At 40.3% G+C, this 15,029-nt stretch overlaps 1 protein-coding gene and 1 long non-coding RNA gene across 2 annotated transcripts; one reads left to right on the top strand and one right to left on the bottom strand.

The window, feature by feature from the left end:
• Positions 1-2,018: 2,018 nt before the first annotated feature.
• Positions 2,019-4,833, bottom strand: CYTL1 (cytokine like 1). Its single transcript, XM_068679901.1, has 4 exons — positions 4,455-4,833; positions 4,303-4,347; positions 2,824-2,952; positions 2,019-2,663 (listed from the first exon to the last, which is right to left on the bottom strand). Exons 1-4 carry the CDS (start codon positions 4,596-4,598, stop codon positions 2,589-2,591), a joined length of 393 nt encoding a protein of 130 aa, XP_068536002.1. The 5' UTR covers positions 4,599-4,833; the 3' UTR covers positions 2,019-2,588.
• LOC137855593 (uncharacterized) lies at positions 2,577-5,946 on the top strand. The gene is made up of 2 exons (XR_011095816.1): positions 2,577-2,716; positions 5,366-5,946. It is a non-coding gene; the product is annotated as an uncharacterized lncRNA (long non-coding RNA).
• Positions 5,947-15,029: the final 9,083 nt, after the last annotated feature.

Here is a 15,029-nt window from a genome sequence, read left to right as displayed (position 1 = left end):
TCAATAAAGCAGAATAAAGAGGAGTTCTGAGAAGAACCATGAGAAAATCCTAGTCGAACAGTTTATTTCAGAAAGTGTGTGTCCCTGCAGACAGGAATGAAGCATGGACAGAAATTCCATGGTTACCTGCTCAGACCTTAACCAAGATCCAGTTCTAGAGACAGAGCAGTGTGGGCTTCTGTGAGGAAGGAAACATGCAGTTTGCTTGCCAAGTCACAACGCTAGCTTTACAACAGGCTTGTGTTTAAAACCCATGACAGCTGGAAGTGGAAAAATCAGCCAAAAAGTAACAGCTTTTGCTGCCTGCTGCCAGCTTCCAGGCACGAGAACCGCCTGGTCCCTTTGTTGGCTCTGCAAATGCTGTGGCCTGTGGTGACTATAATGCACTTTCTTGCAAAGTATATCTATGGCTGTCTTTGTGCAAAGGTATCACAGCATGGGCTGTGATGTGGTTTTAGTACTCATATGGAAGTGTATAGGCCTTAATATTTTCCCAGCACTGCTTGCTTCCCAAGGTGGTAGAGGAGCCCCTGGTTAGAGGGAGGAAAATTTGAATGCAGCAGCTGACAGTGAGTGGTTCAACCTCACCTGCATTTCTCCTTGAGCCAGGGAGCTGCTGGCGCTTACACAGTCTATGTGTGGTTACCAGGCTCCCTGCCAACATGTTAATGTTAATGGCCAACATGTTCTTATTCCAGGATATGGTTGCTGCTGAGGGAGTTGGCCTTGGATATGTTTAAGTGATGTAGAAAAAATGATCTTGGTATCTCTAGAGTGCGCAGGATCTTGTACAGAAGTTGCTGGCTTGGAGAGGAGTTAAATCCTAGAAGGAAACCAAGCAATGGTTTTTCTGAGAGTAGGACTATCTGAGCTGTTGCACTTGAGTTCAGCCTGGTGCTAGACCAGACTGCTGAGCCTGCTACTGTCTCTTCCCACATGGCCACGGAGAAATCTATGTGTGAGAGGGAGCCTTGGTGAGCTGCTTGGGGGCAGAGTAACTCTTGTAGAGGATTAATAGGGCTAACACATGAGGACTTGAGCTTCAGGAGAGAAGTGAAAAGTTGGATAGGCAATAGTTGGAATAAGTCTGAATGGTTCAGATAATTTGTATCAGAATGATGACAAAATCAGAAAACTATAGCTAAAAAGTGATTAATAGTTTCAACAGACTAAGATAATTCCAAAATTAAGGAAAAAAAAAAAAAAAACACACCTTTTTATTATAATTATTTTGTTTCCATAAAAGTTGTTAGTCATTTTGTTTATAGAATCAGATATTCACGGAAATAGCAGAAAATAATGGAGGAGCTGTGATTGCTACATAATCCCCTAACCTTGCAGAAGATGGTGTTTTTATAAAACATGGTGGAACCACTCACCAGTTCACCAGAGTTGGCAAGTTGACAATGCTGCAGACTATAATACTGTACTTGCATGACCTGCAATGACTTGCATGACTTGCAATAGTACTATGCAGGAGAGAGGGGAACCACTTGGACAGGACCCGATGGGTTAATTGCAACTAGTTCCAAGAATATGGGAAAGTTCCTTTCTATTTTTGGCACCAAAGAACTGCCAGATGTGGAGGTCTCGTGTCCTGAAGATGCTGAAGGGACCCATGACTCTTGAACCACTACCATCTGGAAATTTTATTAATCTCAGTAGCTCAGTATATCAGTTGTGTTTTGGAAGCATAGCAATCTGTCCAAACATTGAATAAGCCAATAAACTCAATTCTGAGCCACTGCCTCACAGCTTACATTCTCATAACACAGAAACGGTATTTAAAAAAGAATCCACTAATTTTGTTAAAGAAATTGTTTTCAGTAAAGAAAAAATCTCCAAGTAGAAACTTATACATTGCCGAATCATGCAGACACAGCAAAGTTTGCATTGCCATGGAAACAAAGCTAAAGATGGTTTATGCCGTGAAAAACAGCTTGCAAGTGCCTGTGAAAAGTTTATAAAAATCACACCTTTTCAGTTGATCTTGAAAGACATGATGTAACACACGTATCTTGGGTTCGAAGGCTGTTTTTATTTATTTATTTATTTATTTTTCACCAAGACAAGATACTTTCACCTCTGTTCTTACAAATCTGACATCAAAAACTATCAGCTTACATATATGAGCTATACATCTGCCAGTACACAGTTATACTCCTCCTTTAAGAAAAACAAGAATGGTCCCTTCCATGCCCATCTAATAAAAGAACCTCTAAGTCAGGATAGAATATTGATCATAATACATTTTCTATGAACCTAGCTATTTGTAAAACAGTTTTAAAATCTAGTACCTAATGTTTAAACAAAACATACTTTATACATTTGGCTAAGCTGAAATATCATACCTTGCCAAATGAAAAAAAATGTTTTCTAACCATAGTTTTCCTAGCAGCTCTGTAGGTATGTAAGGCATGCAGTTCATTTCCTGCCAAGGCTGAGAAAAATGGGTAGGTCTGAGACAATATTGCTAGTGTACTTGAAAAATATTTTAGCTGTTAACGTTGTAGCTGACTGTGTGTATATATTTTGTCTCTTGGTCTCTGAGAAAATTTCCCAGGTACAACTTTGGGTCTGAGTCCATTTTAGCTGTCAATTTCATCAGAGGTCTCAACAGAATTTTCCAGAGCATTACAGTCATCAGTGAGGAACACCAAGTCCTGGAGAGGCAAAAGAGATGGCTAATGTCATAAGGAGAAACACAGAAGATAATGTAAGTTTGAGAAACTCAGGCCCTAATCAACCTTTGCTGAAGTCAGGGGATGGGATGGAGATGGAGGGAGGTAAAAGCTATGTTCCTGTTGATGCATCCTGACTTACCCTTCTGCAGTAGGAGATCATAATGGTGTACAGGCTACGGGCTTTTTCCTTCAGATCACTCACTTCAATCACTCTCTCACATCTGGGGTAGGCCACAAAATCACGGAGTTTTGTCAGCACACAGTAATTCTGCAAAACATGCAGAAGAAGTACTTGTAACAGCACACAAATGAAGATTTATGTTCCTGGTCCACCACTTTCAAAATTCTTATTGCCTCTCTGCCTTGAATTCCTGTCTTTGTGTATGTGTAATCTATGTAACTGTTAGTGAGGAAAATTTACCATCGATATTTCATAACAAGGACGCTTGGTCCAAATAAGTGCTCAGAAAATTTCACAAGTACAGTTTTGGTCTGCCAACTTCTTTCTCACGTGCTTTAGGAGACAGATGTGCCAATACAATCACATATGCTCCTGCAGTTGGTGGGAACCTGCAGTATAGGTGCACTACGTTCCTTTTATGAAAGTGCCTCATTTAGCTGGTGAACAAGACTATCAAGGTCTTACACACAATTCCTCAGTTCCCATACAATATGGTGAGCACCAGACAGAATTTTTCTGAGTAAAAATTTTCAAATTTTTACTACATATCTTGCATTATTAAAATAAAACAGAGAAAATATTAATTTTGTAGTGTCTTTGTAAAGCAGGTAGATAAATATTCCATCTTTTATTTTAAAGCAAAGGAAACCAAGGCACATTGCTTTGCAATGTTGCAATGAGGAGAAGCATTGGCAGCTCCAGAGTTAGGATCTGAATTTTACTGACTTGCAAGACTTGACAGAGTAATTGTCTCCAACAAAACATGTCAGGGATTTTTTTTTTTTTTTTACCTTTTAGTTATTCAGCAGAGCATGGAAAATAGCAACAAAGTATGTCAGATATCACAGATAGAAACTACATATGCAGGAGACTATTTTGTCTTTGCTGGGAGATGATATCGATGTCTTTTCTCAGTATTTAACTTTCATATCCTCAAGACTACTTTTTCTTTCTGGATTCAACAAGTGGCTATTTAAAACAGGAAAAGCACGCAAAGTATCCGTACCCTTCTGTTAATTAAACCTGCAGGCTAGAAGCTACATATAATATAAAATAAAGTAGGTATATTAAATGAAAAAAAAATATTCTGCATTTTCTCTTTTAAACTATTATTCCAAGCTTTGTTGTGCATATTTAACTTCTGAAAATTTTCTGTCACAATAAATAATGTATAAATGATAATCACTTCAAAATATTGATTTCCTCATTTTTGAATTTTTAAACAAGTAAAATCTCTGAAACTCCATAGGGATTTTCATAAGATTCAAAATGATTTTTTTTTTTTTTTTTTAGTGACTCATCTTTCTAGTTAATTAAGCTTTTAAAAATTAGTTTCAGACTACTCTTCTGGGGCACAAGCTTAAGAGTTATGCTCTCTTCTAAGAGTTATTAGCTGTTTCTCCTGCACAGCGGTAAGACAGAAATGTGAAAACTTACATGGATGTCCAAGTACAGCCTGGGCAGCGTCTCCACACATGGGTCCTGCAGGAAAGAGGAAAGACCTGTTGCAATTCTGTTTTGAACGCAGCTTGTATCAAAAGCAAGCAGCCTACAGTGTCTTTGCAGGAACAGTTTTTATATATACTCACCACATCCTTGGAGGTCTGCAACGCCTTAAAAGACTCTGTGATTTCTTTGCTCAGAGACAACACCCTGGAGTAGCAAGTTGGAGGGGCTGCATGGGCTAGCAGGGCAGCAGAGAGCAGAGCGATCAGGCTCAGCAGCATCTTCATTGTGGCAAGCTCGTCCAAAGAAGGAGGAAGGGAGGAAAAAATCACCGTTAGTGGTTAGGCAGCTACTGGTAAGCGTCAATGGGAGAGTTTGACAAGTCAGCCCTCAATTAAATAGTCTCCTGTATCAATGGAAAAAAAAAAAAAAGTCTGGGGGTGGTCCGAGGAGCAGCTTACTGCTGTTTTAAATTTCCTGCCAACCTATGAAGCAAGGCTGCTAGCACTTTCCTGCCCGGGAGCAGGGTAAGGAGGGAACAAGGATAACAAAAACAAACACTACTGGCACACTGCATTCCAGAAAGAAAATAACCAAATGAACATCTCAAGCAAGAGAAATGTGTAAGAAACAGCATGGGGTTAGCAAAGGGCCATAAGCCTCTATCCTGTATGTGTTTTGGCACATAAGTCTCTTTCTTGAAAACATAATGTACAGCTGTGGGACTTCATAGGCTGCTTATGAGAGGTATCCTTCCAGCACTGGTATCTTACACTGACAGTACTAATCAGTACTTAGCAGGTCTGAAATGTTGTTGCTATAAAGGAAACATCTCAGATTTTGTATCATTTCCGCTTTTCAACCTATGCAGCCACTCACTATTTCTAAATCAAAATAATAATGTTTGCTATGGCTGTTTGGGGAAACTTGTATATTTACACATTTGTGGTCTCAAATAGAATTAATACATCTCTGTATGGCTGTCATAAATGTAAATGTATAAACACCATTTTGCTTTCTCAATTGGATTTATGAGTTTTCTTTCTTTTATTAGATTCGAGATGGAGCCAAGACATCCAGATGCTGGGATGCAGGCATGGGGCTGAACATATGTTGTTATACATGTATATTAATTGTCCTGCAAAAAGGGGCTACCTTTGAATGAAGAACTGTTTATTTCACAAGTTATCCTCCCCTATCTTCCCCAACCCCCACAAAAAGTCAGCAAAATCCAACATCTTTCAAATTCATGTTCTAGCTTGGTATAAACCAAAATATGGAAGTGTCTGATAGAGGATATATTCCCTTGGAATTGAAGTAGTCCTGCAAGGTTCATCCGAAGACAGAAGGAGAAATGACAGTATACCAGTAAGAGAAAAGGGTTTTCCACCAGCCATTTTTCGAGAGATCGGAGTCTTGAAAGCAAGCTTTGTGAAAAGAATTCTGTATTTTGCAGAGGACTCTGACTGAAATCCCCCCAAATACCTGGAGGAAACGGGGAAATAGAGCTGCATTGTACTATCTTGTAATACATTTCTTTGCTTTTATAAAGGATGATTTGTTGAGTAACATCATACTTCTGAAGGGCAACGTGATAAATACCCAGTGAAGAAAGAAATATTTCATTTGTTGGGAGTCCTGGCAGTGGGGACTTTAGGACTGCTCTTGGTAAACGAGCTGTTGGGTGTTATTTTCAGGAAAGGGAGTTGCTTAAACAAGTGAGTTAAGAGGTGAGAGGAAGACATAAAACCTGTCTTTGAAAACAAGATGACCCAAAGCAGTTGGATCATAGATCTGAACACAGTTACCTACTGCATGCCCAAGGAAAGGATGCTTCTTTGCATGAGTGTTGCCCATAAAGAAACAGGCTCTTAATCTCCATCTCATTACTGTAAACAGTAGCAGAAGCTAGTGGTGAAATATTATCCTTCTATCTCTTTCTCATTTGGCAAGTTGCTAAAATGTAGCCACTCTGCCAGAAGAGCAGTCTTCTGAGCAGCATAAATGCTCTCTCAGTACAAAAAGTCAGCAATCCAACTGCTGTTCAGGGTGTCTTCAAAATGAAGCATTTCCTTCTTTCTTCATTTATTTTTACTGTGAGCATTATTCTCTCTCCTGATATTGTACCTATGCTAAGCCTATGGGGATTATTTCATTTGAAACCACAGTGAAATACTGTGGATTGTGTTCTAACAGTGGTATCTGAGTGCCTGTGACAAGCCTGGCCTCATGGCCACTTTCTCTGGAGTCATATGCCATCTAAACTATCATCCAAGTCCTGCATATTTGCCAGATTCAGGCAGATGAAAGCTGTTTAAAAGCCCCTTTCTTTAGGGTGGGCTAATGTTAAAGTTGCCAACAGTGTTTTGGAATTACTTTATAAACTGAGCTATACATTGGTTGCCTAGGGTGAGAGAGGTGAGCATTTAGCATCCTGTGGCCTAACACAATACCCTGTCTCCCAAGCTGGGGTGCAAGCCCCATGCCACAAAAATCTCACCCAGTGGTCACATCCATGGAAGCCTGACATAAGTGCTGAATGGCACATGTTGCAGTCAGATCACTCAGCTCCAAGACATCCAGAGGAGGAAAAGCCCAGCTCTTACATAGCACTAAGGGCTTATGATTTTTGTCCCAAAGAATGATCCTGTTCTGAGGTAGCCACAAAGGGAAGGGAGAGAAAAGGTCTATCACCCACCACAGGTGCAGCTTGCATACCCATTATGATCCTTTTCTTGAGAGATGAGATTTCCTCAGCCCCATGCACTTGTAGAGATGCTTCGCTACTAGCAGGCAAGGAAATCATCCACCCACCAAGGCTTCTTCTGCAGAATGAGGAAATATGTCTTGCTGAGCTACCAAGATATTGGTCCAGAAAGCAAAGCAAAGGATGGATCCAGACGTTACCAAAATGTTTAACCAAAAAAAAAAAAAAAAAAAAGTTTCTCTGCTTTGTGGAGGGGCAAAATTGCTGGATCAATTTGTTCTGAAGTTTTTGCTCAGCTACAGCATCTTTATATTCAGAAATATTAGGGAGAGACTTTTTTTTTTTTTTTATTCTTTCAGAAAAGAGCTATAAAAGAAGGACTAGAGTTTAATATCCTCACCTAAATCTTCCCTTCTCTGGGCCAAATTTCGTGCATAGTTGATTCTGACCCAGATGGATATATTCCATGTCTCCTAGCTCATCAGCACTTCTGTTGCTGAATATGCAATTCAATTCAAAAATTGCAAAATTTCTTCTCAGTTCTTCTATTTGTAGCTTATCAGCTTATTCCTGAGCTCTGAATATGTTCAGTTTATGGTCCACATATGGGCAAGTAACCTCTCAAGAAGCTCATGACATCAAGAGAAATCACTAGTGACACCAGGCATTGGGAGTCTTTCAGTCTATGGCACCTATATACAACTCTGAACCAGATATGCAGTTACTAAATGCCTTGAAATTCCTGACAATCTTTGTGGTGACTGTTTTTATCCTGTCACTTACGAAAAGTCACTTATTAATTCTTGTGCATATCCTGCCTTGGGCAGAAAAGATCCTTAATGGGGAGACACAAGCTGTTCTTCACAAATGCTAATATGATCTGAGAGGGGATATGCAAAATGGACATGGAAATAGCCCCAAAAGCTACAGTACAGGAAGGGACAAAGTTCAAAATATATTATAATTAAAACTCTCCTCAGGATTGCATCTATGGAGAAGCTTCTATTTACAGCCCTTCTAGTTTGTGGGGTGATGTCCAAGCTAGCATGAGAAGGGAGCACAGCAGGAGGAAACCAGTACCACCATATCTGAGATGACCATCACAACATGGACATCTCCACCACGGACATAATTTACCATACTCCTCCTACACAAAAGCTCTGAAGGCTGAGAACACACTCATACTTTCTGAGTTTAATGTCAGCTCATGAAGCTGATGATGTCACCACAGCTTTTGAGAGCTATTTACAGTGCATTTATTTACTCTTTTTTTTTACAAGGAATATTCCACAGCAAAAACAGAGACACAGGCTAAGAGGGAAACTAGAAGCCTATCATGACATAACTGTACACTTTTTTTTTTTTTTAAATTTTTGAGCTGTGTTGTTCCCTTACTTCCAGGTTACTGAGAGCTCAAACAATAATATTTTTCTAAAAGTCAAAGGACTCACTATGCAGTCAGAAATTCCTCCTGTGTTTGAACAGTGTACCCGGGCCTCCACCAACTTTTGACAAAAGCTCTTTCAAGTTACTGCCTTCCTAATACCAAAATCCACTTGTTTAATGAAAATGTTTATTTTAAAATAGTTGGGGTTGCCATGAGACACTTCATGAAACCGGCTTCTGATTATATTGAAAAATAGGAAAAGAAAAGCAAAACAGTGCTTTACAGAGAAAGCCTTGTGTGTATTTAGGAAGTGATTCAAAGCCCATGGCTCAGCTTGCTGTTGTGGTAAAGGTGCCACTTGCTTCAAAGCAGAGCTGAACTGCCACGTGAGCTTCCAGCTCAGCACAAAAGAGGTGTTCACGGCCTTCTGGGAAGGCCTAGCACTTTGGCTAAGACCCTGTCTTGTTTTTGTCACTGTTGCCTGTGCATTATCCATATTGCACTTTGTAGAGTCTCGTTGTAGACATCAGCACAGAATTTGGGATATGGGTTGTGCAGCCTCACACATTGCCCTGCTGCAGGTAGCAAGATTCATAGAGCAGCACAGTGTGACCACATTTTAAGCTGGGATGATTCAACGTGTCTCCTTCAGGCAAGAAACTCTTCCCTACAGGCAGCTCAAGTAGCTCAGCCAAGCTGCAGGTGAAGGACAAGGCAGGCAGGACCTCAGTGCTGCTTCTGGCCTGGTGCTGCAACACTAATTCTCTGTAGTTGCTAAGCACAAGTCCTCTTTGTTCATTCAGTGGTATGGGCTTCTTTTTTCTATACAGATATTATTTTTCAAAATGTACATGTATATTGAGGAAACAGACCCCAAAGCCTGTTCTTGGGCAAAGAAACATTGCATTAGAGCAGGGCTGGGGCAGTAAGCTCCTGCTGTCCCTTGGGTGCAATGTCAGCACGGTTCCCAGGATGTCCCAGAGATGTCCTCCTGAGCTGCTGTCACGGCAGTACAGTCATCACCTGGGCTTGTCTGGGTCCCTGCTCCTGCCTGTGTAATAGGGATGATGGCACTTCCCTGGGAGGCTGTGAGAATGTGGCCATTAATGACAGGGAGACAGGAGATTATGTGGTTTTAGCCCTGCCAACAATACTCTTTTCAGTGACTGCAAGGCTTGTTGATTCAAGTAGCACAGGATTTAGAGCCTTAAGCCTTCACTGCCTTGCTAAGAAAAAGCCAGTTTTACCTCTAAGTGGCTTACAGGCATCTCCAGTGCAATAACAGGGATGCTTTCAGCAGCAGAGCATGCCTCTGCCTCCATCTGGGTTTTGATGTGTGACCCATCCTAAATTACAACCTCAGAAGCAGGATGTTGGGAAGAAACCCTTGTTCAGATTTAGAGCAATGTTCAGCAGTAAAAGCAAGTTATTCATGCTTTTCTTCTCTACCCTTCCCTTCTTACCCTTTTCTCTCCACTTACACATGCAAATGTGGTAGATGGCTCTAGGTCTTATCATTGCTGGTCAGCATTCCGCCCTCCCTAATTACACTTGCAATGAAAAATGATGTCAGCTGGCAAGGAATGCATCAAAAGCCACGTGACTAAGCATATTCATCTACCAAATTTATCTGCCATACCAACCCACTGGGGAATCCCAGGGCTGAATCAAGACAAGGTCTGAGCTATCTGTTCTCAGAGAGAGTTCCTCCAAGGAGCTCTTGTCTATGACATGGTTAATCTGTGAGGAAATGAAGGACTTGTTTTTCTAGGACTGGTATTCCTGCACCTTTCAGAAGCATTATGTTGCTAGAAGAAAATAAATGGATGAGACCAAAAGTGCAGCCCTTACAGGAATACAGGAATCCAAAGAGATTTCTCTGCTGAGCTACAGCCTGCACAGGAGCATTTCAGTAGCTCCTTAGCATGCTGGCACACTCAGTTTTCTATTTATTCTTGCCTAGAAACCTGCAAACGTCAAAGCTTATGTTGTTGTGTGTATTTCTAGACAAAAACAACAGCTCTTCCAGCAGACTAGCACAACTGCAAGGTAAAATAAATTCTTGTCTCAGCTGGCTGAGAAGGTAAAGCATGGGTCCCTATAATACAATGCGTCTCCATAGCGCTTTCATTTCTGTACAGCGCTTTTCACATTTTATGGTTAAGTATAATGGAAGAAATCCTTCCCTCACCAAAATCAATGGCACAAGTCTCAGACTCCTTCAGATGCGCAATCTCACCCTATATTTAAACTTACATTCGTTCCATCAGATGCATTATTTCTCCTTTCTCACAGAAAGCATTACCTTTCAGAGTCCTGTCTGTTGGAGATATGACACAGGTTCAAAGCCATCTTTGTCAGTGCCCTAAAACCAAACAACATGGCAAATACGCTGTACAGCTGTAAATACTCTTCTGTGGCACAGAAATATATAAATAATGTGATATTGCTGATGACCTGCTCTACTTGGTAAAATCTAGAAGCGATGAAAATAAGTGGAGTTTCATTCTGTTTAAGAAAATTACTAAACTTATTAATCACTATATTTATGTTTTGTCATCTTGCCTTGAAAGAAAGAAGAAACAATTATCTGAGCATGTCAGAAGCGCAGACTGAGTTTCAGATGCAATTATCATTTAAACCTGAATTTAATTCTTCATCGTGACTCTTCTCTTTTAAATTTTGATAAAAATAAAAAAATGAAAAATACTTTCCTTCTGTTTCTGAACCACATGCAATGAATTCCCAGATGACTAAATGTCCTTACAAGTGTGTTTTTAGTTTGTGTTTGTTTAAGTTAGGTGGCTAAGAAAAGAAAGAGTTGAAGATATGTGAAATGTAGCTCTATCCATGCCCGAAATGCTCTAGCTGGGCGTGCCAGCGAGGTGGAGGTAGTGTTCAACAGGTACTTTGCAAGTTTGCAAGTATGAGGTGCCAAACAGGTCCCCTTCTACCTGCACAGCTGGTTCATAGATGGCTTCCCAGAGAGGACCCATCCATTGCCATGTGTGTTAACCCAACACACTTTGGCTTGGGGTGTCCAGAGCAGCTGGTGCCAGGAAAGGGGTCGATGTTCATGGTCACAGGCTGGACAAAAGGATTCTAGAATGGCTTGCGGGTCTTTCTCCACACCAGTGTACCTACTCATATGCACAGTTTTAGAAAATTTGGGTTTTCCATTATAATTATTCCCAAAACAAAAGAGAAATAATGATACAAACCTGACACAGCTGTGTCTGCACTGAGGAACTGCATGAATAGGAATATTTTGAGTGACGAATCACCCCAGTTGCAGTACTATGCCTTTCACGTGCAGAACAAGACACTGTATTTAACAGATATTTTTAATTTGGGACCATTAAGCTAATTTCCATTAGAAGACTAAGCAAATTAACATTTATTTTCCTCCTTTCTATTTGGCTGCTGCTTTTTCTTTTTGTTTTGATTTTATTGTTTGTTTGTTAGTTTGATGTCTTAGAAGGGTCATGGCTGGGGAAGTGAGAACTTGGCTTGATTTAAAATGTAAATGTAATTCTATCAATCTTTCCCTCTGCTAATAGGCTGCCTGGGCATTTTAAGGGCATATAGTGAAAAGGAAACTGTGACTGCTAAAGAAAAGCCAGCCCCCTGCTGTTCCTGTTCATATTTATTTCACAATCAGCCCATTGAAATGGTGTGATTCACACTCTGATTCTGTCGTTGTCTAGCTGGCAAAGTCACTGGTGAATTTAAAGAAGTTTCCCAAGCTGAAATCCAAGCAAACTGCATTTGGGGCAAAAAGCAATCTTATCAGCAATGAGAACTAGTGAGTCACTGCAGTGATCTCTCTTGCTGAGAGCTGAGGCTACCCTTGCAAATGAGAAGTTCTTGTGAAATAAGAAGCTGTCTTCAAAAAACTGTGAGAAACGTGTTGCTTTTGAAATGTAAAGTGTCCTTCTGATATACATATACATAGAGTATACAAGAGTAAACTCATGATAAAGTTTGCAGAGATAATTTAAATGTTCTTTGTTACAACTTTGTTGTGTTCCTCGAGTGAAATAGCCCCAAAAGGGTGAGAGTATGTGTGAGTGCTCAAGACGAGAAAAGGCTGCCCAATTCTCCAATAACCTTGTGTAAATATTAAGGAAAAACACTGTCTGTTTACCTTAAATTATACAGAGTTAATGTTTTCATTGTCTACCTCACGATCAAGCAGTTTGCATGAAATAATGACTTCCTGGTTACACAAAAACTAAATGGTCATAAGTATTATCTTTACTATATTAATTATGTGCTATGTTTGTGACATATATTACCATATATCCTACCACTGACTTAGCTTAAAAACAAAAAAATAGGAGCCAGCATCAACGCTGAAGATCAGAATATCCTAAATAAATAAATAAAGATCGGTAGAGACTGAATTAAAGGAAATTATTAAATCCAACATTATTATGTGTTTGACTAAATGCTTTTTGCATAAAGTTTTTCCTGTAATGTAAGAGCTCATTATCTGGCAATGGTAGAGGATCAAAAAAAAAAAAGTTGCTTACTACAGCATATTTACTTATTATTCATAGGATGACTATAAGCCACTAAATCAGAATTGCGGTGAAAAAGATGGGTATAATCAGGACAGGTCAAAAGTTTTGTATCAAGCAGGGACAGGGATATATTGTCAATGTTGTAGAAGTAGGGGTCTGCTCATCTGGAATATTGTACACACTCTTGACTACCTGAGGTCAAGGAAGAAAAATTCAGACCGCTGGGGATGGCAGAAAGAAGAGCAAGAATATTCAGTGAATGAAAAAAATGGGCCAACATGGTCATCTTTCTCTTCTACCTCCCTTTCCCTGATACCCTGTTATTTTTCCAATGTTTGGGTCCTTGTCCTGCTCTCTTGGTGAAGCTGGCTGTGGGCTCCTTGGCTTGGGGCATTCAAAGCCCATCCCAGTCTTTCTTATTGTCCATTTCTTTACAGCTGCCACATGGGACAGAAAGGGAGGTGGTCCCTTAGACAGTCTCACACATACACATACACATCACTCTTAAGTGTAGAAATTCCGGTACACGAGGCCTGCAGAGCCCAGGAAAGCTGGAAGCTCTGCTGCTGTTTGAGTTTGGCACTGCCTCGAGTGCTGACCAGTAGACATCAGTTTGGCTGATATGAGAACAGAATCTCCAGAGGCATAAAGCAATCATTCATGGTCTTCTAGGAGAGATCTCACACCTGCCTGAAACAGTCTGAGACCTCTGTGTCCAGCCCAGAGAAGGATCTGGTAATGCACTGACCAGAGAATTATGGTTGCCCTGCTGGAGCCTAGTCTGAATACAGCTTTAAACTGTTGTGCAAGCAGCAGTACACAGCTACGCGGCACTCTCAGAAAGGGTGGGTTTGCTCCCGGGGAATGTGAGAAGCACATGTACAGGCAGCACAGCAGCTGCCACACCACAAACCACACTCAGAACGTCAACCCATTTTATTCATTAATTGTACACTAACAAAAAGGATGGCATCAACTTTGTTCACATCAAAAAGACACAGTTTCAATTCTTCCTATTGCATAATTTAGGTACATGCGCTTCTGTAATAAAACAATGTGCCGGGCAGAGAATGATAGCATTGTCTGAACAACTTTCACTCTGACACCAAAGAGAAATGGAGCGAATAAAGTCAAAGAAACTAAACAACATTCAGGGAAGTATGAAAGTGATCAAAGCCGACTCTTTGATTCTGCTTTACACATACTTATGAAAGAAGAGTTACGTTTCCAAACACAGCGTGTCAGTTCCTGATGCCAATAAACTGTCTCGGTTTAGCTTTATACTTTGATAGGAGCAAGAACAATGACAACAAAATCTTTAGTGAGATTGCCTAAGCCTTGCTATCAACTATTGAACTTGCTAGGAGAAGGCTAAATGCATTTGTTACTCTCTGAGGATGCTGAGTCCTCATTGAGAGAGGCCTGGTGTCTGGCCTGAGTAGCCCCGAAGAGGAATCGGCATTTGCAAGCATGAGGAAAAGCCCCGAGCTGATCTTTTTCTTCATTTGTATTTAATACACCTCTTTGTTAACAGACCAAACCTCAGGGGAAGAGAGCAACTTACAAAGCATGTGGAACATGTTTAAATAGTGGTTTGGAAAAGGTGCCTGATCATAGCTTTTTTATAGCTAGATGATATTGATTATTTTCCTGTATTTATTTCCCATTCTTTTCCAAAAGACACAGGCAAGGTTTCAAGGCTTCTGATCTATATGCACTAGAGTAAAACACTATTTTTTGACGTTATAATTTGACCATTAATGATGTCAAGCATGAAGCTTTTTTTATACCCTAGCAGAATGTACTCTTTTCTGTCTTTGTAAAATCTGATTTTCTCTCCATGCTGCAGCACTGTAAAGCACAAGCTGCCCAGAGGGAGGTATTTTGTTTAGCTGTGCAGACACATTCCTTCAGGAAATATTGAAGCCAAACTACACACCCCGACACACACACAGGAACCGTATTAGAAGAATTCAAACCTTGAACAGGAAACAAACAGCACTGGGCCTGGAGTCTGAACTTCAGGGCATGTTGAATTGTGTTTTTCACATTTTTTTTTGTTTTTACTAGCCAAGGCAGTGAACCAACACAGGCACTT

Source organism: Anas acuta, chromosome 4 (assembly GCF_963932015.1).
Source record: "Anas acuta chromosome 4, bAnaAcu1.1, whole genome shotgun sequence".
NCBI lineage: Eukaryota > Metazoa > Chordata > Aves > Anseriformes > Anatidae > Anas > Anas acuta.
This window is presented reverse-complemented; position numbering and strand designations above follow the sequence as displayed.

Bases quoted from the DNA above. Each gene is read 5' to 3' on its own strand.
- CYTL1 (XM_068679901.1), bottom strand. From the start codon at position 4,598: ATGAAGATGCTGCTGAGCCTGATCGCTCTGCTCTCTGCTGCCCTGCTA. The intron at 2,953-4,302 runs GTAAGTTTTCAC...CATGTTTTGCAG, and splicing joins GGCTGTACTTGGACATCCAT to AATTACTGTGTGCTGACAAA. The intron at 2,664-2,823 runs GTAAGTCAGGAT...TTGCCTCTCCAG, and splicing joins TGATCTCCTACTGCAGAAGG to GACTTGGTGTTCCTCACTGA.